The sequence below is a fragment of the Oryzias latipes genome, chromosome 16 (assembly GCF_002234675.1).
Source record: "Oryzias latipes chromosome 16, ASM223467v1".
Taxonomy (NCBI): Eukaryota; Metazoa; Chordata; class Actinopteri; order Beloniformes; family Adrianichthyidae; genus Oryzias; species Oryzias latipes.
Genome location: NC_019874.2, coordinates 5130194 through 5158185, shown reverse-complemented (window position 1 = coordinate 5158185; position 27992 = coordinate 5130194). Strand labels below are relative to the sequence as shown.

Genomic DNA, 27992 nt, shown 5'->3' with positions numbered 1-27992 from the left:
GTTTGATAGTTGTTTTTAACATTTGAGAGAACGTCTTCTTATTTACAGCTCAAAAGACTAAAAATATCACCTCAGTCTGTACCGATTTATTTAGGACAAAAACAATCACAAGTACGACTATTTAAATGTGGTATTTCAAGAACTTCTGACATCCTACATTCAGCAACAAAAGAATTTCATTAGAAGCTTTTCTTTCCAGACTGTTTCTCCTCAGGTCTGCTTCTTTGGCGTTTTTGCAGAAACGTTTCCTCGGTTCTTTCATCAAACGTATTAAAAATGCAAACATTTCTTTTGATCTGATCATTTTATCATGTACCATTTCTTTCTAGTTTATAGAACCTAAACATTTATAAAATGTACCTAAAAATGAGTCAGGGGTGAAAGCATAAAATGAACATTTGTTTACTACAACTGCTTGATTTTAATTTCTTAAATTTACAACAATCACAGGTTCAGGATTCATGAAAAAAGAAAGCAAATTGTACAAAACTTGTTATGCAGAACAATATCTGAGGAAAAAATCTCAATGGTGGAAACTGTTTAAAACTGAAAAGTACAAGCTTTCATGAAGTAGCATCAGTCCAGAAGCTTTTAGTTTGTCTTTTCGGGTTTCTTTGAAACGGAATAACTTCCCAACATTGGTTGGTGGTCTTTTGCTGGAGCTTTTGTTCATCCTTCACACAGAAAGGTCTGAACGGGTTCCTGTGTGGTTGCAGTCAGAGTCTGGATCTTCTCCCTGCAGTCGCTCTATTTCACCACCGTAACAACATGCTTCTCCTTCTCAGACACCACAGGAACGGCTCCTGGCTTGCTGTGCTTGCGAACGTTCATCTCCCTAAAAACAAACAATGAGTACACCAACGTTAGACAACAATACACAAAAATCCAACTGTTCCAGCATATCTGATACGTGATAATTCTGTCTATTAGGGAGGAGGAGGGAGTTAATTCAGTGGACATCCATTTCACCACACAAGCTGTGAATGAAAATGACGTGAGAGCGCGTCATGGTGGGCAGAGCCATCTGTGAGAATTTCCATCAGGCTGGTGAGAATGCTCGGCTCTGCTGGCAGCAGCACAAGTCCTCCTGTCATGTGGACACCAAGTGCAAATCAGCTTTATGTCATTATTTAAACAAAGGGCAGTACGCACTTCCGTCTGCGAGCGTCCTTCATGACCCGGAGTTCCTTGGTCTGATGGTAGATGCTCTTAGGTAGGTGTCTGTGGCGGGCGATGCGCCGGATTTGTGGATGGTTCTGGAACTTCTCCTTTAGCTTCTGACTGTAGTTTGCAGCTTCCCTCTCTCTGGGAGCCAGCTGCAAAACACCAAAGTCAGAGACGCAACAAGTCCTTCATTTGAATTTATACCGACAACTTTCCAAAGACAGCGTTGGGCGGGACAGAGTCAATCTGAAGCTCTGTAGGGTCCAACCACCTGCCAGATTTTAAAACCCTCCCAACTATGTTGATTTTTTTTTTGTACTTTTTAACATGGGAGTAAAAGGAAAACAGCTCTTTTCTGTCGCCAGCCTCTAGTGGTCATTTGAGGGACTGGACCATTGGTTCTCACTGGTTTGCATCACATTTTGGAAGTTAGAGGCTTGAACCGACCCTTAGCCTTTGTCATAACTGGCCTTGTAGGTGGATTCAGGCTGTCTGAAGGTGAAAACAGGGCAAACACGTGCAGGACACAAAGTTGGTTGGAAATACCAAAGTCGTACCCCACTTAGTGAACCGATAGAAAATTCAAATGTTCATGCACTTTTTTCTACGGGCATGCTGCAGGTGGACAGGTCATAGTGAACATTTTAACAACATGTATGGGTAAGTTAGGGTGAACACGCTGCTTCTAAGATGCAAAAATCCCATAGACTTCTTTAAAAAAAAAAAAATAAATAAACAGCTATTACTATTGGTCAGTATAACCATTCTTGCTCTGATACCTATTTTTAACATGTTTTTGATAATCCTACTTTTTGACATGTTTTGATATGACATTTTTTACTGTAGTGCAGGTTATTCACATTATAAACTGATCAGTAAGGTGCCTCAGTAAAAGCGTTGGTGCCTTCTGGCCCCCCACGTCTAACGTTTGAAACTAGGGCTGAAACGATTCCTCGAGTTACTCGAGTTACTCGATTACAAAAATTCCTCGAGGCAAAAACTCTGCCTCGAAGCCTCGTTAAATTCCTATGCACTATACGCGCGGCGCAGGCATTAGATTGTGTCACACGGACCGTTTATTCACACGGACCTTTTGAATTTAGTTGGCGCGATGGCGGAGAATAGATCTATAAATAAACGGCAGAAATTGTCTAAAGTGTGGGATCATTACACACTTAATAAAGAAGAGAACAAGGTGCGGCGCGTGCCGCCGGCAGCGAGCGAGGGGCGGCGTCAGCCGCTCCGCGCCCCTTCCGCGGCGACCAGCGCGGAAGGGGCGCGGAGGGGGCGCCGAGAGGCAGGGCCTGGGACAGGCGGTAGCTCGCCTTTCGGCAGACCGCGAGGCTTCTTTAAGCATTGCAAAAATAACAAAAGCATTATTTTTACACGAAATATAAACAATGATAATGATCAAATATGTTTTTCTGATTCTTCTATTTTTAATGGCCTTCCATTTTGGTGTTGTGCCACCCTTTCAAAGTCTTCTGTCCCCCCCCCCCCATTCAAAATGTTCTAGTTCCGCCACTTCTCAAGACCAACTTTAAAACACCAAAAGTAACATTTGCATCAGAGCGGATCTTTACAATCAAATGCTTGTTCATTTTACAACCACATCATTTTTGTTATGCAAGATTTGTTTTGGTTGTTCAAAAACACACACAAATGGTTTTATCCGATTACTCGATTAATCGATCGATTAAGTGCTAGATTAATCGATTACAAAAAGAATCGATAGCTGCAGCCCTATTTGAAACATTTGATTGACAACTACTCCCAAGTCCACTTTCAGTGGTAGGGGTGTGAATTTCCAACAAGCTCACTCTCGATTGGCGAGAGTGGTTGCCATAGAAACGTTGACCCAAAACGACGCGGACCGATCACTGATTACTGAGGTTGTCTGACTCCAAGATGGCAAAAAAAAAAAAAGGCGGATGAAGTGACTTCATTTGGTTGGAGCCGGGGAGTAAACCCTTTTCTATGGGTTATGGTACACTGACTCGGTGCAGTTCTTAGATACAATCCCTGGCCTTCAATAGAAATGAAGTATCAATTTGTATCATTAGAAACGTTTGGATAAGCTAGCTCCAACCGCCGAGGCGTGGCTTCACTCATTTATCATGAGAGAATGCAATCACTTCAGTGAATGTCTCCTCAGAGACAGCCGTCACGGGCTGCAAGCAGATTTAGGTCACTTGAATGAACACTGTCATTTTTCTGACGAGGGCAGCATCTTTTTCCCCGCTGCCCCCTGTTTCCTCTGCTCTGCTGAAGTTCCACTAACGGTCGACGTGGTGTCTCATTATTACGGCTGCTTACTGTTTACTCTTGTTGTGGTGATAGTGTCATTACACAGAACTTTCATCATGTTAAAGCAAAGCTTTAACTTCTTACAAACGTGTAGAATGTATTTGATTAAAGTCAGTTATGGTACATTGTTCTCCATCATAGAATGATGAGTTAAGCAGTAACAAATCAATGTCTGTTAAAAAAGGAAAGTGCAGATCAACAGCAGGCTGCTGTGTCTCGCTCATAAAAACCACGGCGGGCCTTTGGCCGGTTTTGGCCTCTGAGGCTTTTATTCTGATTAAAAGCAATGATTTGCCTGAGATTCAATTTATTGAGAAAGACTAGCTAGATGCTGACCCTGTGCTCCTAAACTGCTTCCCTTTAATACACAAACCAACTCCAAAACAATGTTTGCATGACCTCAACGTGTTGGGGTAACGGTTGACCTCTGTCAATAAAAGAAACTTTTAAAGTCCCATTCCGATCATCTTTTGATCTATGGTAAACGCGTTTGCAGCGGTCTATGATTGTTGTTTTTAGACAAAATCAGAACAACTGGGTTGTTTTCTAGGACATAGTTTCTGCAGAGCGACAGGAGTTCTCACCTCTGAGTTGTGGGTGAGACCCCCCCCCTTCAACACCCATAACTGAGCTATCTGTTTACATGCTCTCCCACTAGCTTACAGCCACTCACAACCCCAAGCTAACATTAGCGGTGCAACATCAGAGCTATCCAGCCGTTTAGTTTAGTTCCAGATTCCAGCTCAGACGAGGAAAACCAAGACGTACATAAACTCGAGGATGCATCAGAATGGAGCAGAGCGGCAAGCTTGTGGCCCGCCCAGTGTACTTTCTAACATCACCATTAAAAGCTTTTTCCAAACTGTATTTTTTCATCTCCTCCTGATTCATAATAATTTAAATAAAGAAATATTCAAATGCTATTTTAAGCTTCATTTTCTTTACAAATGTCCTCCATCATTAGACAAATACATGATAAAGATGCCAAAAACACAATTTTATCAGAGTGGGTCTTTCAAGATCTAATAAAATCTAGAATAATCTGATCAAACACAAATTGCAGATGCGCTCACCTGTGAGGTTTTAAACATAAAAGTAATGAATGATCTCACTGTCAGCGCTGCTATGGAAAAGAACCGGTCTCAATGTTGTGTAAAGGCAATTCTCACCAATATAAATCTCTAGATCTCCAGTGATGATCTGTCCATTGAAGCTACCAACTAAATCAAACAAAACCTTAATGATTAAAGCCACTAATGCATAAAAAAACTTTTCTCTATTTTTAAGCCAATGTTGAAATCCCCTTTCCTTCCCTACAGCCATCAGTCTGGTAGCTAATGCCTTTTTTGGTCTTTTTTTAGCAACATGACGACAGCCATCAGCTGGCAGTTTCTTGGTTTAATGAGCCGCCGCGTCTGGAAAGCTTCAGAGTGGCAAAATCGGTTGGTCAGTCTTGATTGATCTGAACTCTGGAGCTGCTGCCACAAACAGGACTGCAGCTTCCAGTGTCTGCTCTGTGAACCCGTGGTCTGGTCCAGAAGCACGTCTGACTGAAACCCCTGCACCAACAGCAGGTGGAGTCAACAGACTTCACTGCGTAACCACTAGGGGGGCTTGCTACACAATCAAACCTGTCACCATTTACCAGTTGTGTTCAAATTTATTTTTAGGCCTTTTTACTTCCTCTGTGGGTACATTAAATTATGCAGGATAGTTGTATACTCACAAGATTTCTTTATAAGTTCATGATTTGATTTTTTTTATGTCACTGGGCTACATGAGTTGCAGCCTTTTTGTCAAACCTGGGAAAAAAATTGAAAATGCGGGACGTGGGGGGGGGGGGGGGGGTTCCTTGCGGGGGGGGTGTCCTTGCGGGCCCAGGACGGTCCAACAGCTACATAACATTCACTTCTGTCTTTCACCTCTGAATGGCTACGTGAACAATGGAAGACGTCTGCTGCATTTGTAGGTTAAGGTTAAGATTTCCAAAGTGTTCTTGGTTCAACAACGAGGAACATTCACAGACGCAAAGATTTGACGAACGATTTCTAAACTGAAAACAGCCAAATCACTTGTAGTCACTCCGATGTTTTCAGAAATGCAAGTAAAGCATGACTCGACGGTTTTTTCTAAAGCAATCCTTTAACTGTAGGGGAACTTCAAACACTTTAGGACATCAACTTTCTATTAAGAAACCTTATACATTCCTTTTTTTGTGGTACTTGTACTTCCTGGTCTAATTCATGTTTCTGTGAAGATGTCAAAAGGTTTGTGCCATTACCGCTTCTCACTGTAGCAATGCAATACCATCATTGTTTAGAAGAAAATGAAGGCCGATTAAAGGAGTAGCCGTACACATTGTAACATTCCTGACCATTCTAAAGGGTCTTTCCAATCCTAAATATAACATTTTCAAGAGACGGGGTGCTTTGTTTTGAAGGCTGGCCCAGTCCAGCTGAGTGAGCAGCGGAACCTGCGTCCAAACATGTACGCTGAAGCTGCTGCTTCACCGTCACCTGATGGGACTCGATATGAACTAGTTTCTATTTTTATACGACAATACGGACTCCAGAGGATGAATTATTGGCTTTAAAGGCAAAAAGGCTTAATGCAAGCTGGGTTACGGTTAAAAAGCAGACTGAGCTTATAGCAGCTGACGGGGAAGTCACCATCAGTCCAGCCTGTCTTCACACAGACACAGCTTTGATTCAGCATTTCTGGTAATTAAAAGCTCTCCCCACACAACTTTATTGTTAATTCTTCATTATGTTCAGTGTGGCCTCCGTTTAAGTGATTGGCCTATTCAAACTGCTGATAGGAGCAGCCCTTGTCTGATCTCTTAAGTGCAAACCCAGCAAATAAATCTCCTTTTTAAACAGTTAGTGTAAAGCAAGTGCCAAAAGCAAAGCCATTTCCACTCTGCAGCTGCATTAAGGGAATAAGCAGGAAAGAATACGACCACGAGTGAAAGATGTCAGCATGTCTTCAGGATTCAGACTGAACATTTCTCTTTCTGATATTCTTTTACCCTTTGGAGAACAATAAATTATAATTACACTTTTACTTCGAACCGGCACAACAAATATTTACAATAATTATAATTATTCAAAGTTTTCCAAAAATACAGTCAAGTTGGATAAAAGCGGTTTGATCTTTGCGGGGGGGGTCTGGACTTCCCTATGGCTTTTGATACATCCCAAGTATTGAGAGTGATGGTGTTCTGGGTCAGCATCCATCATGGCATTTGGCAACAGCACAGACCTGGCAGATTCCTCTACTGTTACAGTCCTTTGGAGGCACAGAGCCAAAGCTGAGCTGAAAATGCAACCTACTCATAAAAGAAGATCAGGCAATAAACTGAGAGCAGATGCAAGATTGATGTCCGCTGGTGATCGGTCGGCAGTTGTGTCAAACAACACAGAAAATTCCTTCAAGCGCAAAGGTTCAGGCGGAAAAGGCCGGACAGGACTCACCACTCCCAGCTTCTCAGCTGCGTTGGCTTTCCACAGTCTGATGTTCATTTCATCAGATCCGCTCAGGATGTATTTGCTGTCTGCTGACCACTTTATGCAGATGACATGCTGCATGCGCTTGGTGTGGTACACTTCCCTGAGTTAAGAAGAAAAACGCCATGTCAAGAAGACTCCATAAGACAATAGAAGCATAGCATCTGCACATTCAGGATATTCAGACTGAATTATTACTTCAGTGTTTATAAAAAGACATTTTACCAGTAGTGCTTTGGAGTTAAAATTGCTCAGTCAAAATAAAAACCTGTACAGAGATTAGAGAATGGTAAAAATGTGCACTGGCATTGAAAATGGAAAAGGTGTGCAGCATGCTATGGCATCCCCTTTGAGTAAAATAACGGTAGATATTTTCATTTTACATCATCCCTTACAGTTGGATGGTGAGATGCAGGTCCACTTCTAAATCATAAAAAATTTAATCAAAAATAATTAAACATACAAAAACCATATGTAAACTATAAAAAAGTTTTGTTTTTTGGGGTCGATCTTCGTAGGCGGTAGAAGTGTGATGAATTGTGGTTAGTGTATGCTTGTGTGTACATTAATTTTTAAAAAGTAGACAAAATAGGTTTGTTTCTCAATTTTTCAAAAAAAAAAATTTTTTAAGGTTTTAAACAGACAATTAAAAAAAAAATACAGCAACTTGTTTATCAGACCAGCATATTCTAGCATTTTAAAAAGCATTACCCTAACCACCCAAAAAGGGTTGTTAATAATAATAATAATAATAAACTTTATTTGTATAGCACCTTTCAAGATAAAAATCACAAAGTTCTTCACAGTAAAACACAATAAAACACAGTAAAACACAGAATACAGAGAAAATTAAGAAAAAGCTATTTTAAAAAGATAGGGTTTTAGCTGCTTTTTAAAAGAAAATACTGAGTCTGCAGATCTGAGGCTGAGAGGAAGGGAGTTCCAGAGGGATGGAGCCACTGCTGCAAAGGCTCTGTCACCTTTAGTCTTTAACCGGGATCTCTTAACAACCAGCAAACCCTGGTCACATGACCTTAGGGAAACGCGTGGATTAGCATCTCCATCTCCGAACGTGACACAATTGGACTCAGTTTTGCAATGTTTTTAAGATGATAAAAACAAGAACGAACAAGTGACCCGACATGCGAGTCGAGGGATAAAACCGGGTCTAGAGTGACCCCAAGGTTCCTGACAGAGGCGTTGATAAAGGAAGAAAGTGGACCAAACCACTGGAATATCTGGGGGAAGCAACTGTCAGGAGCACAGACTAGAACCTCAGTTTTAGCTTCATTTAGTTGGAGAAAGGTATTATTCATCCAACTCTTGACTGAATCCAGACACCTGCGTAAAATCTATATTTTAAAAACATCCAGCGGTTTAAAAGACACAAAGCTGAATATCATCAGCATAAAAATCATAATAAATGTAGTTAAAAGAACTTAAAATGTACTGCAAAGGCAATAGATATAAAGTGAACAGTAAAGTTCCCAAAACTGAGCCTTGTGGGACACCAAAAGTGAGGGATGCAGAGGAGGACTTAAACTTGGAAAATACAACAGAGAAAGATCTATGATCTTGTTATATTGTTATGAGATTTGAAAGACGTGAGGCACAACTAATTAGATCTGAAGTAAAAAGGATCCTGCTTTTACTTTGAAATGGATTCATAGTCATTTGAATCACTATTTTTACCCAGGTAAAAACTTACAGTTAAAACAACACTGTAACAGATCCGCTCATAAACAATGCTCTCCTCTTTCTTCAGGTGTTTCCTTGCAAAAACAGCATCTTGTTCATGTGTCTGTAACCATTCTCAGTCATGTTATCATTGTGTTCTGCAGGGGAACCAAAACCTTTGAATCCCAACAGTAGAACTCTTATTCAGGGTATGAACCTGGAATATTGCTGAATATTGGCCGTTATGAATGCATGCAGAATGGTGTGCAAGTCAGTGTGTTTTAACTTCACTGGACATTTGGAAAATGTTGTTGTTAATCTACAACCATGTGAGTTTAAAGACCCACTCTGAATAAAATTGTGTTTTTGGTGTTTTTAACACGTTCTTGTAGATGTTTTCTCTTGATAGAGGACATTTATAAAGGAACATTTGTTTGTTAATGCAATCAAACTATTGCTCTTCTGTACGTTTTTGTCCATGCATATCTTCTGCATACTTTGTGCGATTTCTGACTTTTAAGTTACAAAATGTTCCACAAGTTAAGGACATTATCGCTCTCTTCTGCGATTTCTTCTGCAACGTATGGTTTTTCTGCAATTGAACAGAATTGTTGCAACATTTGCCATAAAAATACAACTGCAAACTTTCTGCTTTTCAAAAATTCAAACATGCATTTGTTCTGCTATTTGTGGACTTTTCTGTTGTCCCTAAGCAAATTTTCATAGCTTTTCAAATTTTGGAACTTTTTAAAATTCCAAATATAATGGAAGTCAACATATGCTTCAACCTCACTGTTTTTGAATTCTCTCCTACAGTTTTTCAGGTAGAGAAACCCTTCAAAGTTTAAAATGTAGTGGAGGCTTCGGGCTATACAGGTATTACTTTTCTTTTGGACATGTTAGATAGTTTTTGTTTGAAATTTGGCAATGTTTTGACCCCTCGTCGGATTTTAACAGTCTGTATTTCAATGTTCCCAGAGTGGGTGACATCATCGATAGAATTCTGAACAAACCTCGAACTAAATTATGTATCAATGTATTCCTCACCTTGTGAGCTTTTTAAAGTGAAAGAATGATTTTGATCTAACTTATAGTTTAGACACAGCATCAATTTGTTTAGGAAGAAAAGGCTGTCTTCATCAGTAAATAGATGACATGCAGCTGCGAGCAGACATGGACTTTGAAGCAGTTACCATGGAGATGGCAGTCTTTCACACACGAACGCACACACACACTGAAACAGGCTTTGCAGAATTCCCTTTGACACTTTCAATGACACATGCATGTTTTTTATTCACTGTTTGCTGTCAATCCAAAAGAGATCCACTTCATTACTCGCATTTAGAATAAATTCAGTTTGTGTGAGAATTTTTAACTAGATTAGCATTTAACATTTACATTACCATCATGCTGGCTTTAGGTGCAAATGTGGACATTCCTTTACATTTTAATGGTAATTTGTTATGTAGCCTTTCTATTTACATTACGCTGGCTCACTACACATCTACTGAGGTTTTAGGCTTACTTTAGCCAATACTTTAGTAATATGCTACACATTCATAGGTTAATTTGGTATCTACTAAGGTTTTTTAAGCTAATTCGACATTTAGCTAAAATTTAAATATGGTTTCTTAGACATTCAAATCCCTAAACAACTGTTTTCCTCCATCAGTATCTATTTTCTGCCATTTATGGACACTTTTGCATACTTCTGCAATTTTCTCTGCAACGTAACATAATTGCAGCATTACAATGAAAAAGCATTTCTGTAGCTTTACACTTAAAGCAAACTGCTTCAGGAATTTAGTCAACCATTTTCCTTTCAATAAACTTTAGCTTCTGCGGCTAAAAGTTATGCGATTAGGCAAATAAAAGCAATCACATTCAGCAATTGTGCAATCAAACCTATTTCTGCAGGAAATAAAACTTTTCTTGTATAGATTAAAATTAAATTTCTGTGCATTTCTTTATTCAAGTCATTGCGAATCAGGAGCAAACAAAAAATGCAGTTTGAAAGAGATCTTTTTTGTGGCGTAGAAAATATGATGGATGGGCCACAAGTTCCCTGCTCTGAGCCGTCAGCAACCGGGAGGGGAAGGCGTGGAGTTACTACACCTAAACCAGGGGTCGGCAACCGGCGGCTCCAAAGCCGCATGCGGCTCTTTCCTCCCTGTGCTGCGACTCTGTGTTTTTGTAAAACAACTATCATGTTCTCAGATTGTCGTGGTGTCTTTAACACCGTTAGGTAGAGCGAGCAGGCAGGAGAAAGAGAGCAGCTTGAACACGGCACGCGGAGGGGGCGTGTCTACAGCTGTGAACGCCGACCAGTCTGTTATGGGATGTTATGGAAAGTTCTTCTAAAAAGACAGTCAGTGGTAATCTTGTCGGGGACACATGAACGCCCCCAAAAAAAGACTAAAACCACCCATTTCCGTGTAAAATTAAATAAATTTGCATCAGGACGCCCCTACTCATTGCACGCGGGGGAAAAACCTGCAGAGGACGTGAACAGGTAGAGCGGCAGGGGCGGGGCTTAGACTGACCGCTTATGATTCCAGACAAACTAACAGCTGCTTCCTAATAAAAAATAGTTGTCATCCATAAAATTAATATAATTTATTGGGTTTACTGGATTTAAAGAAAAATAAACAGAAAGGAGTCTGCATCAAAGTGAATCAGTTTCCATCATCTCATTCATCAAACACCTCAGGGTGTTTGACAGACAAGTCTATTCAAGGTTGTGTAAAAACAACAGAAGATCAGAAGAAACATAACGCTAATAAATAATTAAATAAATATCCTGACAGCATTTTGAATCAATAGAAGAAACAAGAAATGAAATATCGCGATATTTCGGCGAAATACCCCCTAGTGTTGCTGCTCCCTGTGCTTTCATTTCTGTGGGACACTGATCCAAATGGCTCTTTAAGTGGTACAGGTTGCCGACCCCTGACCTAAACAGTCCGGCCCACAACTCAGAGGTACATTTTTAATGAACTACTGCCGCTCTGCAGAAAGTATGTTCTACAAAATAACACAATTTTTTTTTTTATGTTGGCTAAAAATGGCATCATCAGAATCAAAAGACCACTGGGAACAAAAGATGATTGGAGTGGGTCTTTTAAAATGATGGAGGTATAAACCCTGCAGTATAAATGCCTTTTGCTTTGTAGTTTAACCTGCTAACCTGCTGTGTCCGGCGTCCTTGGGGAAGATCCGAATGGTTTTATCAAAACTGGCGGACACAAACTCCTGCCCAGTGGGAGAGTAGTCGACATCGAGCACCGCAGAGACATGGTCCATGTGAACCACCAAGGGCTTCTCCAGGTACCTCATGTCATACGTGTACAGACTGGTGAGAAGAAAAGCAGACATTTATGACATTTAGCCAACAAGAAAATATTAGAGGGAGAGACTGAAAGTGACTACAGTGGAAAATCTGGAGGTTATGATAAAAAAAGAAACTCTACAAATAGCATGGAAGCTCTCTTCTGGACTCACTTGTAGTCTTCATTTGCACATGTGAAGTAATAAGCTTCCATTGGGTTCCAGCATAAGGTGTTTGACCTCATAGTCATAATAACCTAAAGAGAAAGTAAAAAAAAACAACAACAACAAGGTTTTGTGAAATAAAACAGGACTGCATCCATGTAATCCATATGGTTGGTTACCTTTTTAAGCGGTGCTGACTCTCTCATGTCATATAGGACTATACTTCTGTCAGAAGCGCAGCTTCCAAGAAGATCTGTCTGTTGTGAGATGAAATGTGATTCACTCAAAGGAAATTGGCAGGATGTGTTTTTTTATTTAACAAGACAGGAACTGTTTGATACAGCGGCCCTGAAGTGCAAATCACATCAACAACTTACTCAACACACAAAACGCCAACATTACATTGTAGACAACAAAACATAAATCCAAAAAAAAAAAAATTTAAATAAATGAAAAAATAAAAAGGAAACATTTTGGAAAACAAAAGTAATTTAGATAAATCAAAATGCAATGTTTGAAAAATGAAACAAAATAAGAAACAAGAAAAAGTAGCTATTATAGGAGATCAATGATTGGATGATGTCTGTTGACCTTTCCAATTGGAAGTTTTGGACGTGGTATACTTTGACTTTCGGGTATTTCTTTATCATCCAGCCTCTGTCACTGCAAAAGTTCAGGGATTGATCAACCAACTGTTTACCACTGTTTGGGCTAAGCATCCTTCCGCTTTCCCTCTTCTTCAAAGCTCATGCATTATCTTCCAATCAGTGATGTCCCATGATACCTGGCTTTTCCCAATACCTTCTTTTGTTTCAGATTTTAAAATTGCATTGTGGTTCCTGGAAATTACTTTTGTTTTCAGTAATTTTTCCACTTTTAGTTTCTGTAATTTGATTCCTGAAAAGTTTTACAATCATTTGTTTTGCTGTTTTGATTGGGATCTTTAAGGTTTTGGCCTCGAGCGATTTGCTGATGTGATTTGGACTTCAGGGCCACCGTAGTCTGCTGTAATCAAACCCCTGCTGAGTGATTTCTGAGCAGCGTATTGCCATACCTCCACAGGGTTAAAGCTGACAGAGCTGAAGCTGTCCACTCCCCAGGTGAAAGAGCGGATCGGGCTGCTCCTCTGCTCATCCCAGATGTCCACCTGCTGGCCACATGTTGCAAACACACCCTCTTTCTGGTGGTGGTCCAGCCCTGTGAACACAGTCTACAAACAAAAAGGAAGAATTAGGAAATCAATTACGTGTGATGCTACACACACAAATAAACACCACAGAGACCATACTTTTCCCAAAATAGTGTGAAGTGGCTCCTCCTCCTCGCCATAACCCGGCGTTTCCATTTTCCATTGCTTTATCGTTTTGTCATCCCCAATCTGTAATATTAAGAAAATCCAAAAATGCATATCTTTGTCCTGCAAATAGGATTTGAAAAAAATATTTTTTTTTTCTGATAAGAATGCAGCATTTACTGTGAAAAAAGAAGTCCCACAGAATCTGACCACCATTCCTCGCACGAACCCCTCGTGTGCCTGCAGTGTGCGGACACACTCGCGTTTGGAAAGATTCCACACTTTGACCTAATCATGAAAGAAAACAAGCATGAAAGAGAGCCTGCACCATAAAACTTCAATTCAGATGAAGAAGACGAACCTCTCCATCACAGGAGCCTGACAGAAGGGTGGAGAGGCTCCTGGTGTGCTTAGCCAGACAGTTAACCCCATCTCTGTGACCATCCAGGGAAGCCAGGAAGGGCTTGGCGAAGACTCGCTCCAGCTTAGTTGCGTTCAGGGCCCGTGTGTATTCCCGGGCCACCTCAAAAGGATGGAGGGTGGGGTCATAGTTCCTGGGGACTAACAACAAGACGGCAAACTGACACACAAACGCTCTAATGATGTTAACTCTTAATACTTTTTAAATATATCAACCAAGGATGCGTTATATTTGTCAATCTCATGTTAAAAAGGAAAGAAAGATGAGAGTTACTAGCAGCTATTTAATCTACATTTTTATTTGTTCGCCAAGTTTTTCAAATTTTACATCTAAAATTATTCATACTTAACCCCATATAAAAGCTTCACTTTTTATAATATCAGTGAAAAACAAAGGAAGAAAATCGCTGGTTAACACATCGCTAACCGGTTAACCGACTAGCTAGCTCACTGAGTGACCAGTAAACAAGACTCTTACCTCGCTGAATGTCTAGTTTGGTCTCCCGGACGTAATCATCCGGGTTTCTTGAAAGGACTTTAACCTTCATTTAGATAAATAAAATAAAACGTACACTTGGAAATCCTTACTTTCAGCAGAAAAATATTAGCAAGTGAGAAAACAAACTGCCATGTGTGGCTGAGCTTGTTCGCATTGCATCGTGGGATTTCGCCATTCGTTACGTCACAGAAAGAAATCTGTTAAGTTAAAATTTGTTCAAAGGTGGAAACCGGAAGTAGTTTTGTAACGCGGAGGTTCCAAAATGACTAAATTTAACAAAGCACTTCGAGATTTATCTAAATTTTATGATCAATTTTATGATAAAATGGGTCCCCATTGACATGTTTGTTTCTTGTTAAAAATACACGTTTTCCAGTAGTGTTTCTATAGATTATTTCTCAGAATACAAAGTCAAACTTTCTATTCCAAAGAGGAACCTCCACAAAGTTCCAGACATGCACTTATTTCTGGTTTTCAAAATATTCACCATTGGAAGTGTCATTTTCCAAGATTTGATCTTGTGTGCAAAAGGGCACAAAACAGTAGACCAGTTCACACTTTTAAAGAAGAAAATTGACATGTATAATACCACAAAAATGACATATTAATGAATGTTATACTTTGTCATGAAAATATTGATAGTTAGGTTTTTGCCCTAAAGTTGAAGTTTGGCTCACCTCACAGTTTACAATACTGTTTTCTTAATCTTTTCTTTTTAATAATCATATTGAATCATGACAAATTATCATAAGTTTGATGTATCCATGTATTGATATTTCTTATGTTAGTCTTTACAAACATTTGCTTTATGTCACTTTTCAGAGTCAGGTGAATGGTTTAGGAATGCACTTTATATTATATTATATATCCTGCTCTACAATTTCCTTACTTTAAAACAGTTTTATGTTTAGGTAAACAGCTGATATACTTAGAGACTAGTGAGGGTCAAGACACAAAGTTACCAGCCTAAAGCAGAAAATTCTTTTCAGCATCAACACAACACATTTCAATTCAATTATACCTTTATACACACTAATTATTATTATTATTGTCATTCTATACACATTACCTCAACACATCATTTACTAACAGTACTTTGACAATAGAATGTATTAGACACTACATACACCGATACAATTTTAGACTGCCTTTTAAAATAACTATCATGGCAAAATAACTCATAATTAAAATAACTCAATTTAGAAATTCTCACATAAAACATCGTTTCCACAGTTTTGTGCACATTCTGTGTCGTCTGTAATAATCCGAGGTTTTATTTTGAAAGTACGGGTCGGAAATGAGAAGTGGATCGACGGTTTTGGAAGCTTTATGTTGAAGAAGCAAGGTCGCTGCGTGGTTGACATTTGGACAGGTCCAGCGTGATGGTGCGGAGCTGCACGCGGGGAACGTGGCTCAGTCTTCGGTCACGCTGTTAGGATGAGAGCCGCTGGTGACGTTTGTGCTCACTTCTATTCGGCAGCGGAGCTAAGCAGAGATCATTTCCGGGACTTTAGTGAACACTGGTTTCACTGCTAGCCGCCGGTGTTGAGTCTTAAAAAAACAACCATGAGCTCCGCTCCGAACCACGGTACCGGTACCGGCGGGACTGTGACGGAGGCCGGGCCGCCCGCCGTGGCAGCGCCGGGACGCTTGCAGCAGGTGTTCAGTCACGTCAAAGTTGAGAACCTGATCGCTGGACTCAGCGGGGGGGTCGTGTCAACGCTGGTGCTGCACCCGCTGGATCTCGTCAAAATCCGGTTTGCAGGTAGAAACGAAACCAAAGAACGACCAGAGTTAACGTTAGATTAGTTAAGGCTACGCAGCTTCCTGTAGCTTGAATAGATGCAGAGTTTTAGCTTGAAGATGATGGATTAGCAGCGCCGCAGGGTTGTGCTGTTGATGGTTCTGACGTGGATTTGTGTGTCTTGTTGGATGCAGTAAGTGATGGACTGGAGCTGAGACCCCAGTACAGAGGCATCATGCACTGCATGAAGAGCGTTTGGGCTCTGGAGGGGCTGAGGGGTCTCTACCAAGGAGCAACACCCAACATCTGGGGTGCAGGAGCGTCTTGGGGCCTCTACTTTTTCTTGTAAGAAGAGTTTAAACCTGCTGGACTGCAGTTGCATCAACACTGTATTGTTTAGCAACAATGTTCACATGCATCCCAACCTGCTGCTGCTGGTGGGCTGACATTTCTCCATGTTTCCAAATAGCTACAACGCCATCAAGGGATACACCAAAGAAGGTCGGGACACTGAACTGAGTGCAGGTGAACACCTGGTGTCGGCGGCTCAAGCAGGTACGTCCCGGACGTCCATGTCTCTTCTGACCAACACAGCAGCCAGATTGAACAGATCTAAACTGGCCAACAGCTGTGGTGGGTCTCTGTTTGTCACGATACTAAAACAAACACAAGAAGGAGTTGAAATCTGCCTTTTATAGGGGATTAAAATCATTTTTTTAAGAAGGGTAGAAACAAAGTTTTAAAAAGTCATGCAAGCTGCTTCAAAATCACCAAAAAAAATCTTTCTTCGGTTTTTATTGAGCAATTAGAAATAATTTTTAGAGAGTATAATCCATTAATCCATTTTAGATTAATCCTACATGTTCATGTTAATCTTGATGTTGCTTTTAACTTTTTGTAATGATGAACAAACTGATCTCAATCAGTGTTTCCTGGATCTTCCTGATCTAATGTAAAACCATTCCAAGTGGTCTTTTAGTCATGATTGGGACGCTTTTAGGCTTTTAGCCAAAATCAAATAACTTGAGTTTTCTAGACCAGAGTTTCTGCAGAGTGGCAGGAGTTCATTAGATATTGCCCCCCCCCCCCCCCCACACACACACACACACATTTTTCCGTCTGCTCCTGATTCACTACAATTTGCATAAAGAAATACCCAGAGAAAAGCAGTTTTAAGCTTATCTGTCGTCATTTATCACCAGAAAAATGCCACAAAAACACATTTTCATCAGAGTGGGTCTTTAGAACAGTTCTTTGTCCTTTTTCCATCCTCTGCTGTATTATTCTGTTCGTAAAGAGTAGTCATTACCTTGTAGAGAAGTGCAGGAAGCCCGCAAATAAATGTAAACAGTTTAGTGAAGGCAGCGTGTGATGTAGTGTGAGAACAAGCATAACGTGAGTAAATTATCCAGTTTAGTTTAGTCTGTTTAGTTGGTTCCATTTAGTATTTTCCTATTGAATTGTATGTATTCATGATCCTTTTGATTTTATGTTTAACTTTTTCAATTACCTATATGAAGCCCATCGAGAAGACTGTTGTTGTGAGTTTGGGCTATCCAAATAAAACTGAATTGAATTGAATTAACGTGATTTCAGTGAAGTGCTCTTAATTCTGTTAGTGGGATGTCTTATGAGCCTCATTTTTGTCAATTTCCTGCTTTGATTTGCAGGCATCCTAACACTTAGCATCACTAATCCAATCTGGGTAACCAAGACCCAGCTGATTCTGCAGTACGGTTCTGACCCAACGAGTAAGCAGTACAAGGGAATGCTAGACGCTCTGGTTAAGATCTACCGCAATGAGGGAGTTCCAGGACTCTACCGGGTGAGACCTCTGGTTGTTTTCCCACACACTGCAGTCTCTGTGACCCGCTCTAGTGATTATGGTGCTAACGATGTCATAAGGGGCAGTAGTGTTCAGGTTAATGCACTGTTTGCCCTCAATGTGTATATTTAACCCTTGTGCTATCATAGATGACCCCACCCTTCCATTGACGTGTTCTCCTTACCATGACAAAGGTGGATAAAGGTGGAAAGATTTCATGTAATCCATGGACACCAGTGAAGATCACAAATCATTGAAGAAAAAAGGTTCAGAGCACTGTCTAGTGGGTCTAGATGACCCAACTCCCAATGTTAAAGTGCCTAGGATAGCACAAGGGTTAAACAAAAAGGTCTTTATTCACCACCAGAGGGCGTCGTCAGCTTTTTCTTCTCAAAGTAGCTTCTCCTTCAGGGAAAAAAAACGTTTTTTTTAGTGTAATTAAAAACAGCTGAACTAAGCTTCTTCATGAAGTTCAATTAAATAATTTTCTGTCAGTCAATTTCTATAAATGAAAGAGCTTAAAGCAGCTTGTTATGAATGCAGGAACATCATGAATCCCTGCGGTTCTCTGGGATTTTAAACGGAACTCCCCACAGTTTTTGTGATTAAGTCACATTTAAATAAATAATTGAAGAAATGATAATTAGGGCTGCTTTATACATTATTTGCTTTGCAACTAAGATTTTCTATTTTATTTCTAATTTAATTACTTACATCCACTATTTGTCTTATCAGTATTTTATTAGAATTCCAGATGTTCAGTGTTGTTGTATCATGAGTTGTGGATGTGGGGTGTGAGGTTTGGACTCCTGTCACCCAAACCCCTTACAGAGTGTCTGTTCTAAGGGTTTCGTTCCTGGTCTGTTTGGAACATCTCATGGAGCGCTGCAGTTCATGGCCTACGAAGAGCTGAAGAGAGGCTACAATAAACACAAGAAAGTGCCATCAGAAGCTAAGCTGGTGAGTCCTTAGGCCACGGACATGATGGGTGGCATCTCACCGAGCTGCACAAGCTCCACAATTAGAGGAAAATGATTATTGACACTCTTACTTGGAGTCACTGACTTGATTTTGGATGAAAATTCTCTTTTTTTTTTTAGTCTCTGGTCAGCAACGGTTCAGTTTTATGGGGTTGCCATCCTGTGTTTTTATTATTTTTTTTCCAGATGACTGTTCAGAAAAGAGATTTGTTTTAGAAACTTGTGCTGTCAGACAAGGAAATTGAGAATTTCTCCAAAGGTTTTTGGAAACTCTCACTGTTGCTGTTGCAACCCAGTAGTCCCAAACCCTTTTCAGGCCACTGATTGGTTTAGTGTCAGATAATATTTTCATGGACAGTGCTTTTTTTTTTTGTGCCCCCAGCCTCCCGTAACTTTTGAAGGTAAACTTAATCTTAATCCTGTGGATCTAGTGTACCTTTATTTGTACACTAGATTTTGTGTTGGGACAGTTAAAATGTGATTTAGCAGCCTTCAGCCTCATCCGAACTTTAAGGTAGGACTGATGAATACAAAAAAAACGTTCAATACTGGTATTTTTCCAAATATATTAACAAGCATGAATCCACTATATGAGCATTTTCATTACCATTTCCATTTGCTGCATCTTTATAACATTGCTGAATGTAGGTGGTTCATGCAGTATTTTTCCAAAACTAAAACTCCCTTCAGAATCAGATTAGAAATAAAACAAAACAAACAGAACCGTCCGACGGACTGGTGCCGGTTCGCAGCTCGAACTGCTAGTTATTTTCCTCCACTTGAAGGGGAAAGCATCAAACACCAGCAGGACTCCACTCATGACTCATAACTCCTTTTGCACTTGTCTCTTTTCTTTTCTTTGCATTTGGGTTTGGAACAGAGAACTTTCTCCAGTGAGTTCATGAATATTAGGTTGAAGCAACCAAGCATATAATATTAATATATATATATATTGTTTTATAATAAAATTACAAATAATTACACAATAAACAGCTGATCAACCCCCGTTTACTTCTGCATCTTACCGTCTGCCTCTCCTCTTTCAGACGCCGTGGTAAGGATTTTGTTTTTTATCAGACGGTCGGCCTGAACATCTGTTTCCTTCAGCTCGCCTGTCAGATCAATGGTCACCTTTTGCGCGACACCTGTTGTAATCGACTTACTTTTGCAATCGTATTTTTCTTTTTGAACACCCTTCTCTTAAATTTTATAACTCTATTTCCAACTATATACTTTCCATTGCGATTTATTTTTCTTCAGCTATTTTAATTTATATATACACTTTTTTTCCCCCTTTCTGTCGTGTGTGCAGGTTTTGACTTAACAGTTGGGAATCACTGACGGGACCTTCAGTAGTTTTTTAAAAACTCAGTCTAAATGCGTTCATGGTCTGAAGTCTGTCGGTCAAGTCTTTGTGCTTCCACCTGTCTCCTCAACAGAATGCACTGGAGTACATCACAATGGCTGCCCTGTCTAAGATATTTGCTGTAGCCACAACATATCCCTATCAGGTGGTGCGAGCTCGCCTTCAGGACCAGCACAACACATACAACGGAGTTGCTGATGTCATTGCAAGGACATGGAGGTATGCAAATCACTACAGGACATGTCCTCTCAAAATGAGGCTTTGGGTTCTAAATTCATAGATCTTGATGGTATTCTGACTTTTTATTTTTGTTGAAGGAATGAAGGCGTGACTGGTTTCTACAAAGGCATCGTCCCGAACCTGATCCGTGTCACCCCTGCCTGCTGCATCACCTTTGTGGTGTACGAGAACGTCTCTCGCTTTCTTCTCGGGACAAAATGAATCAGGTTGACCTGAGAAAAATGAGCACAGACTATTTAAGTGGAACTGACGTGCTGGTGCCATGTGAACAGTCAGCTGAGTTCGACTGAAGCTGAACAACAAACACTCGGTGAATCAATCAACAATGAGACATTGTTGGGTTTTGTTTTTCTTTTCTTCTTTTGTGTAAATTCTGGTTTTATTGTGAAATAAGAGCAGAATCAGCCTCAGAATCACACGAAGGATTTGTTTCTTTTTGGAGAAGAAGTTCCTGTCAAAGTGACCTTGGAAGTGTGGCTCAGAGGGGTGTGAACATTTACTACAATGAAGGTTTATTTCAGCACCCAGAAGTAATGTTTACATTGTTTCCCTGCAGAAAGAAAACAGTAAAATATTTCAACCTTCTCAGGTTTGCAGCTGCTGCTTCATACGTCTCCCACATCTTGTCATAAAATGGGACAGTTGGTTCCAAAAACATTTCTTTCAAACATTTGTTTTAATCTTGATGATTTCTGTGAAAACAATAAAAAAACAAGGTTTTTGACCTATTTTGAAGAAATTGATGGTATGTATTCTTTATTGCAAAATGATGAGTTAAAGTATTTTACAAAAGAGAACTTTGTTATGAGTGATGATGCATGGAAACGCATCACTGAGTTTATAGTTAAAACATGGTCGACGTTGCTGAAAGGTGCAGTATAGACCAGACAAGTTCCTGTCTAGCAGACACAGTGACAGCGTTTTGCAAACAGGCCTGTCAGGCTGTGCAGCTTTAAAACGGAAAGGTTGGAGTTAGCATCGGCACAGCATACCTGATGCTTTTGGACAGCCAGATAACATACTCTTACACTACAAAGGCGAGAGCATCCCTTTCATCTCCTTTATTTAGGCAGTTCTTCGATGATAATCCTGGACACAGAATTCCACCCAGTAGACGCGTCGCCCCTGGGATAGTCGGCGCAGGTCCCCACCCACAGCGCCACATCCACCAGTCCTGCTTTGATGCCCTCACACAGTCCCTCAACTGGAAAGAAAAAAAAAAGAAGGAAATCCCACATGGAAAGTGTTTAATTGTTTTGTTTATTTGACACAGTGATGAACATGGAAGAAAAAAAAAGAGAGAGAGAAGGCCTGCATCGCAGCAGATAAAGGATTAGGGATGAAGAATGAAGCTGACACGCTGCAGAGCGGCTGAACAAAGACAGAGTTGGTCTGCGAAACAAAGCAGGAGAAAATAAATCCTCACTTCTTTGTAGTCATAAACAACCCTTCCTCCCATCACAGAGCAGCGGTTACCCTGTAACACTCAGATCTTTAAAGTATACCCAGCAAAGGTTTGGCTAAGTCACTTATCTGTTCGTTTGAGAGGCTTGAATTTGTTTTAAGGAGTTCCAGCGGCAAAGCAAATTAACTACTTGAGGTTTTTTTTGGTTACGTTTTAAGTTACAATTACCTGAGACTAAAGGAAACTGAAACCTTTTTAACCCTGTAAACATTTACAGCCCCATTGACCTCTCAGACGTTTTGCAGAAAACACCCAAACTGGAAAGATTTGATTCTTTGCAAACTCACTGAACAGACTGAGCTGCTTATTAAATGACGGCAGCAAACTTTAATAATGATGGAGCAGAACCAACCGCTACATTTCTGTTCAGTTATTTTCTGTTTAAAGACACATTTTGTCTCAGTCTGCACAGCTTCCCATGTGAGGAAGATACATGAGGATATTTCGGTCTGAGACATTTCCTAATTGTCTGGAGTTTCCACATAACAGACAGGTTTTCATGACGCAGGCTCCATCTTGTTCATGTGACCAATCATTTATGCGTCACTGGTAAAACCTCATCTGGTTTCTAAACTTTAAATTGAGCTTTTTTATGTTTGTGTGTCATGCTCACAAAATGTGTGGCTTGTCTTGTGGGTGACTCTTGTGACAGAGATTCTGCATAAGATCCAAGATCCAAATTTTTGGATTTCCTTGGCAACAGAGGTTTGTTTTTTTTAAACCACTCCCACATTCCTAATATGTTCATATCCTATGTCATGTTATTTTGTTCAGCTTGAGCCAACAATTCCTGTATTCAATTTTCCCAGAATTTCGGTAAAAAATGTGCGAGCAACAGGGAAACACCCCACTGCAAGCTCACCAGGCTAGTGAAGCTTTGGTGTAATTTCAATAAGAAAGATCTACCTGGTTTCTTGCGTCACTGAATCTGAACGCCACTCATCAATTAAGCTTTCACTCTAAACCAAAAGCTCTATTGCCCCACCTTTTCTCCTCAGCCAATAACAGTCATATTACTGCTGTTAAATTCCTGGACGTTTATCTCTTTAGATGGTTTTGCCGGCCCTCTTCCGCCCCATCCTCTACCTGGAACAATAATTTGTCATGGGCTGGTCCTTAACTCTTGTGCTTTCTTAGATGACCCCCCCCTTACATTGACTTGTTCTCCCTACCATGACAAAGGTGGATAAAGGTGGAAAGATTTCATGTAATCCGTGGACACCAGTGAAGATCACAAATCATTGAAGAATAAAGGTTCAGAGCACTGTCTAGTGGGTCTAGATGACCCAACTCCCCATGTTGAAATGCCTAGGATAGCACAAGGGTCAACCACCATCACCGGCGTCTAGGCTCTGGGATTTAACCATCTAGGGTTCAAGCTTATCCAACCAGAATCGAGATGTCATCGGCCCAGAGCCTAGCCGACAAAAGACTATGCATTATTTCATTCATATTTTGTGCATTCATGCATAAATCTTTATTGTTTTCATTCGTAAGATCTCTCCTTATTGAAATGCCCTTCAAAATCAACAAGCTTCTAAATCCAAACATTTCTTTTAAGTAGTTTCCCAGACAGTACCACACAGCCACTACGTACATTTTGCACATATTGCACATATGAATATACTGTATACGGAGAAAGATAGAAAAGTTGTATTTATGTGAAATTTTCACTGATGCATCACAAATGAACCACATTAAAACCATAGAAGAAGTATGAGTAAACCACGCAAAGAACACATAAATCAACGTAGAATTTGAACCGTGCGTGATTATTGTGCTGTTTATATACAATTCATTAGTGATTTGTGTGTCAATCACGTGATCTGAACGTGAGATGTGCGCCGTACACGTGATAAAAAAGTTAGACATCGGAAGTTCATGCATTAAAAATCTGTTAGACATACATGGAACGGTCGTGGAAAGCCACAAATTTGTGTATGCATCTTCCAAAAATCACACACAACTGCTTAAGATTTAAAAAATAATTGTGAATTAACTATTTAAAATACGCATACTCTTCATGGTTCTCAACAGACTAAATTTTGAACAGCTCAAAACCAAATTCACGTAAAGACCCGTAGGCCTAAACCCTTGACGGACATTTGCGCACATCGACGAATGACGAACGCAAGAAACACTTATGAATTACGTAAATCACGCATGTTTTATTATTATTATTTGACCTTTAAGAGATTTTGGCCCCATTCATTTTTGTGATGGTTTCTCCTTCCTGTTGTGATGTCATCTTTTCTTTTCTTTTTTATTGGGGTTGTTATTCCTGTAGACAAACTTCATTTTCACCAGGTACTAGGTGTCTACAAGTTTTGGGGAATATTTGAGTGTGTGGCAGGGAGTAAAATATTTGCTGAAAGGCGCAGTAAGAAGGAAGACTTGCAAAAACCATCTGGTCCTCGCAGTCCAGGACTGCTGCAGGACAGAACCAGTTCAAGTCCTAAAATGAAGTTGGATTGTGCTTGTTTGTTACTTCTGCTTTTATGACACTAAATAAATATAATCTTTACTGGTTCAGAGTTTTTTTTAAAACACATGGGAGCAAATGATTTGGTACCTGAGGACGTTCTGTGGATGTTGATGGTTGAGTTGAGCTCAGGGCTTCCCTGGTTTAAGTAAATGATGGACTCCACTGGCAGGGGTCCCGTGCACTCCGCTCCATCAAAGGTGAAATACCACCTCTGACAGCAGGCCTCCTTGCACTTGAGTCTCAAGGAGCCAGTGAACAGCACTCTGAGGGCACTCTCTGAACGCAGCTTCGTGAACGTACAGTCCTGCAGAACAAAGTGAGGAATTTTTTCTTCTGGACGGGTCAAACATCGTGAGTTTGTCACGGTAAGAGACTTACAGCTATTTTCCCCAAGTCGATCCCATAATTCAGAGAGTTCCAGGCACATTGTTTGTAGTTGGGTTTCCAGGGCTCCTCGAACACTTCACTCACACACTCTCCTTTTTCCCCTTTGAGCCCGTCTCGACCTGGGATGCCGGGGGTCCCTGGAATGCCGTTGGCTCCAGGGTTCCCATCTCTGCCAGGGGTGCCTGCTGGACCCTGCAGACAGCTGCCAAACTGAAAAAAAGGAGGAGTAAAGGAGAAGCAGGCGATGAACCAAACCATGCAAGAACACCAGCCACTATCATGGTTCCTGTTTCAGGTTTTTATTTAGTCCTTTGTCCCAGAGAGTCCACATTTAGACTGCATGCAGAACACACCCACATGTAAACATACACGTCAGATGCACCGTGCAGCTGGGATGCAGCACATGTTCAACACGAAGCATGAATGTAAATCCCAATAACGCTGATGCAAAATAATCACAGACTGAAGGCTCTGATGGTGGCCGCTCAAATTACAAGACATCTGTTCCACTGTGATTCACTGTGCGGCTGCATCCTTTGCTATTTTTTTCAGATACTGCATCTTAGTCACGCTGACTCAGACACACACACACACACACACACACACACACACACACACACACACACACACACACACACACACACATAGATGCAGTATCTTGCAAAAAGCTGCACCTACACAACAGCGAGGAGCTGCAGAGGTTTGTGTCGTATGTTCCTTGATAAAACACGTCTGAGCTGTTTTTAGATGCAGCTAACATTTCATTTTGGAAAAGTAAATTGGTCTTTTGACAAAACTAACATGTTTTTCCCTCAGCCAGAATGACAAAAAGTGACACGCAGATGTTTGGGAACTTCCAGCTGTAGAGGAGTCACAGGAAGCCACAAGGTATTACAGCAAAAAAAAGCAGTGGAAAGGAGAACAAAGAGCTCTTAATACAGCTTCAATGTGTTTCTTCAATCTAAAAAAAGTGAATTTAAATTTCATCTGCTCTGAAGCAGATGTCTGGGTGGGAGTCTGTCTGTAGGAGTCATTAAGCTGCTACCACTGCCTGGAGGACAGAAGCCTGACATCATCTCTGAAGGAAACTGGCGCGTCTGTGATGGAACTTGTGATTTTGGGTTGATTTGCACAGGCAGACACAGAGCTGGAGTCGTCTGCAGCACAGAGGGAAAAGATCCATTCATTCACTGAATTATGAGCGTCCAGATGGAGGGGGGGGGGGGTCACGGCATGAGTCTTGAAACCTAGCTGACATTCATCAAGGAAAGGTTCAAGTGTGGATTTTTGGAGAGCTTTCAAAGTGGACTAATAAATGGAACCTCTGTCTGCTATAAAACACAGCCCACTTTCATATTGGACCTCAGTCTCAGCTCTCTCTGCGTTGCTCAAGTTCTGGGACAGTTTCCTTGAAAGTTTGGTTTTTCTATCTGCTACGATAACTGGAGCAATAAAGTTTGCTTTTCTCCTGCAGAGCTATGAATTTTGAAGCATTTCATGCACGATTTGTGATATTTGAGTTTTCTCAAATAAATTGTTGCAAAACATGCCTGTTGTATTGTGCTACACATTTTGGGGTCACAATAAAGGAGCTACTGCTTGTTATTTTCTGAAGGGGGTCACACAAATTTCAGAGAAACAACAAAATAGAAATAAAAAAATGTCTTCAAAAAACCCCACAAGTTTCAGTTTGGAGTCCCAAACAGACTTTCTTTGTTTTATTATTTCACCTCAATCTAAACCACGAATGCACTGAAACTGCAAACCACAGACTTTTGTCTTGCCATTGTATCATTCAGCTGCTTCCAAATACACACAGACTAATCTCTTTTTCTCAGTCAAAGAAAAAACAAAAAGCTTTTAACCCTTGTGCTATCTTAGATGACCCCACCCTTACATTGACGTGTTCTCCCTACCATGACAAAGGTGGATAAAGGTGGAAAGATTTCATGTAATCCATGGACAGCAGTGAAGATCACAAATCATTGAAGAAAAAAGGTTCAGAGCACTGTCTAGTGGGTCTAGATGACCCAACTCCCAATGGTAAAGTGCCTAGAATAGCACAAGGGTTAACAAAAACAGGCAGACAGAGTGAGCCAGACTGTAACTTCCTGCCTGGTTTTGCTTTGTTTTTCTTCTTTGTACGCCTGGAGAGCTGCCAGTCCACACACATTTACTTTTACTTAAGGGGAATAAAATGTTTAATCTTCATCAAGAATTTGTCAATTTGCTCACTTTTTAAGCACATCTGTTGTAGTTTTCCTATCATTTTAGGCCAAAACCTTTCTCAGTTTCCTTTGTAAACCAACCTCTGTGGGAGATGATGATGGTGCCCTTACCTTGTCAGCGTCCGGATCTTTTCGGTATCCCCTGCTTCTTCCCTTCTCCTGGCCGTGCAGAGGAAGAGCCAGACAGAGCAGAATGAGCAGACGGGGGGAGAGAGGCGTCATCCTGCAGGCAGCAGCAGCAGCAGCAGAGAACTCAGTCTGAAGGATGCAACGGTTTGACTCCAACTGCTGCCAGCCTGACGCAGGGAGGAGGGCAGAATGGAGCCAGAAAAACTTCTGTGAAGACGTCCCTCCGGGGTTTGTACGTGCACACTGTGTCCACTGTGCATGTGCCGGTACAGCAGTTTAGAGGGTCATGCTGGAGGGAAACTTCAGTGTCTCAAAAAGACCAATTCATAAACTCAGGGGAGGAAAAGAATAACAAATATGTGATTGAGATTTTTTGGGTATTATAACATCTTATAGAATCTGAGCAAAGATGGTCTAATCTTTCAGCATTTTAATTGAAATGATGCTGAATTTGCTGTGAATCAGGTTTGAACTCTTTTATGATGGGTCAAAAATGACCCGGTGAGATGGTTTTCCTACAGTCTGTGCATCACAAAAGGTAATAGCTTTGTTTTCCAGATCATAGTCAAAAAAATGTCATGAGACACTTTTTGAATGTATTACTTTTTCAAGTGTATTTTTTCCAAACCACAGTTTTTCATCACTATCCCTAACTTCCATACAATGGAGCAAAAAAGTCTTTGGCAGTCACTGATTCTGTAAGTTGTCACTGAAATAGATGAGTTTGGTCTATAGTCTTCATCAGAGAAATGCTTCCACTGTGAGAGAAATCAAACAAAAATAA

The 27992-nt window shown here is 40.5% G+C and overlaps 3 protein-coding genes across 3 annotated transcripts; 1 reads left to right on the top strand and 2 right to left on the bottom strand.

Moving 5' to 3' along the window:
• Positions 1 to 71: 71 nt before the first annotated feature.
• Positions 72 to 14541, bottom strand: dcaf13 (DDB1 and CUL4 associated factor 13). The gene is made up of 11 exons (XM_004077602.4): positions 14339 to 14541; positions 13802 to 14001; positions 13621 to 13728; positions 13435 to 13524; positions 13201 to 13356; positions 12326 to 12403; positions 12156 to 12238; positions 11842 to 12006; positions 6945 to 7080; positions 1153 to 1316; positions 72 to 835 (listed from the first exon to the last, which is right to left on the bottom strand). Exons 1-11 carry the CDS (start codon positions 14406 to 14408, stop codon positions 748 to 750), a joined length of 1338 nt encoding a protein of 445 aa, XP_004077650.1. The 5' UTR covers positions 14409 to 14541; the 3' UTR covers positions 72 to 747.
• Positions 14542 to 15671: 1130 nt separating this feature from the next.
• Positions 15672 to 21215, top strand: slc25a32 (solute carrier family 25 member 32). The gene is made up of 7 exons (XM_004077603.4): positions 15672 to 16124; positions 16298 to 16448; positions 16573 to 16658; positions 17774 to 17928; positions 18775 to 18888; positions 20348 to 20493; positions 20592 to 21215. The coding sequence occupies exons 1-7, from the start codon at positions 15926 to 15928 to the stop codon at positions 20713 to 20715; spliced, it is 975 nt and encodes a 324-aa protein (XP_004077651.1). The 5' UTR covers positions 15672 to 15925; the 3' UTR covers positions 20716 to 21215.
• On the bottom strand, positions 20851 to 27394 carry cthrc1 (collagen triple helix repeat containing 1). The gene is made up of 4 exons (XM_004077604.4): positions 27191 to 27394; positions 24843 to 25061; positions 24552 to 24768; positions 20851 to 21718 (listed from the first exon to the last, which is right to left on the bottom strand). Exons 1-4 carry the CDS (start codon positions 27299 to 27301, stop codon positions 21576 to 21578), a joined length of 690 nt encoding a protein of 229 aa, XP_004077652.1. The 5' UTR covers positions 27302 to 27394; the 3' UTR covers positions 20851 to 21575.
• Between the last annotated feature and the right edge of the window lie 598 nt (positions 27395 to 27992).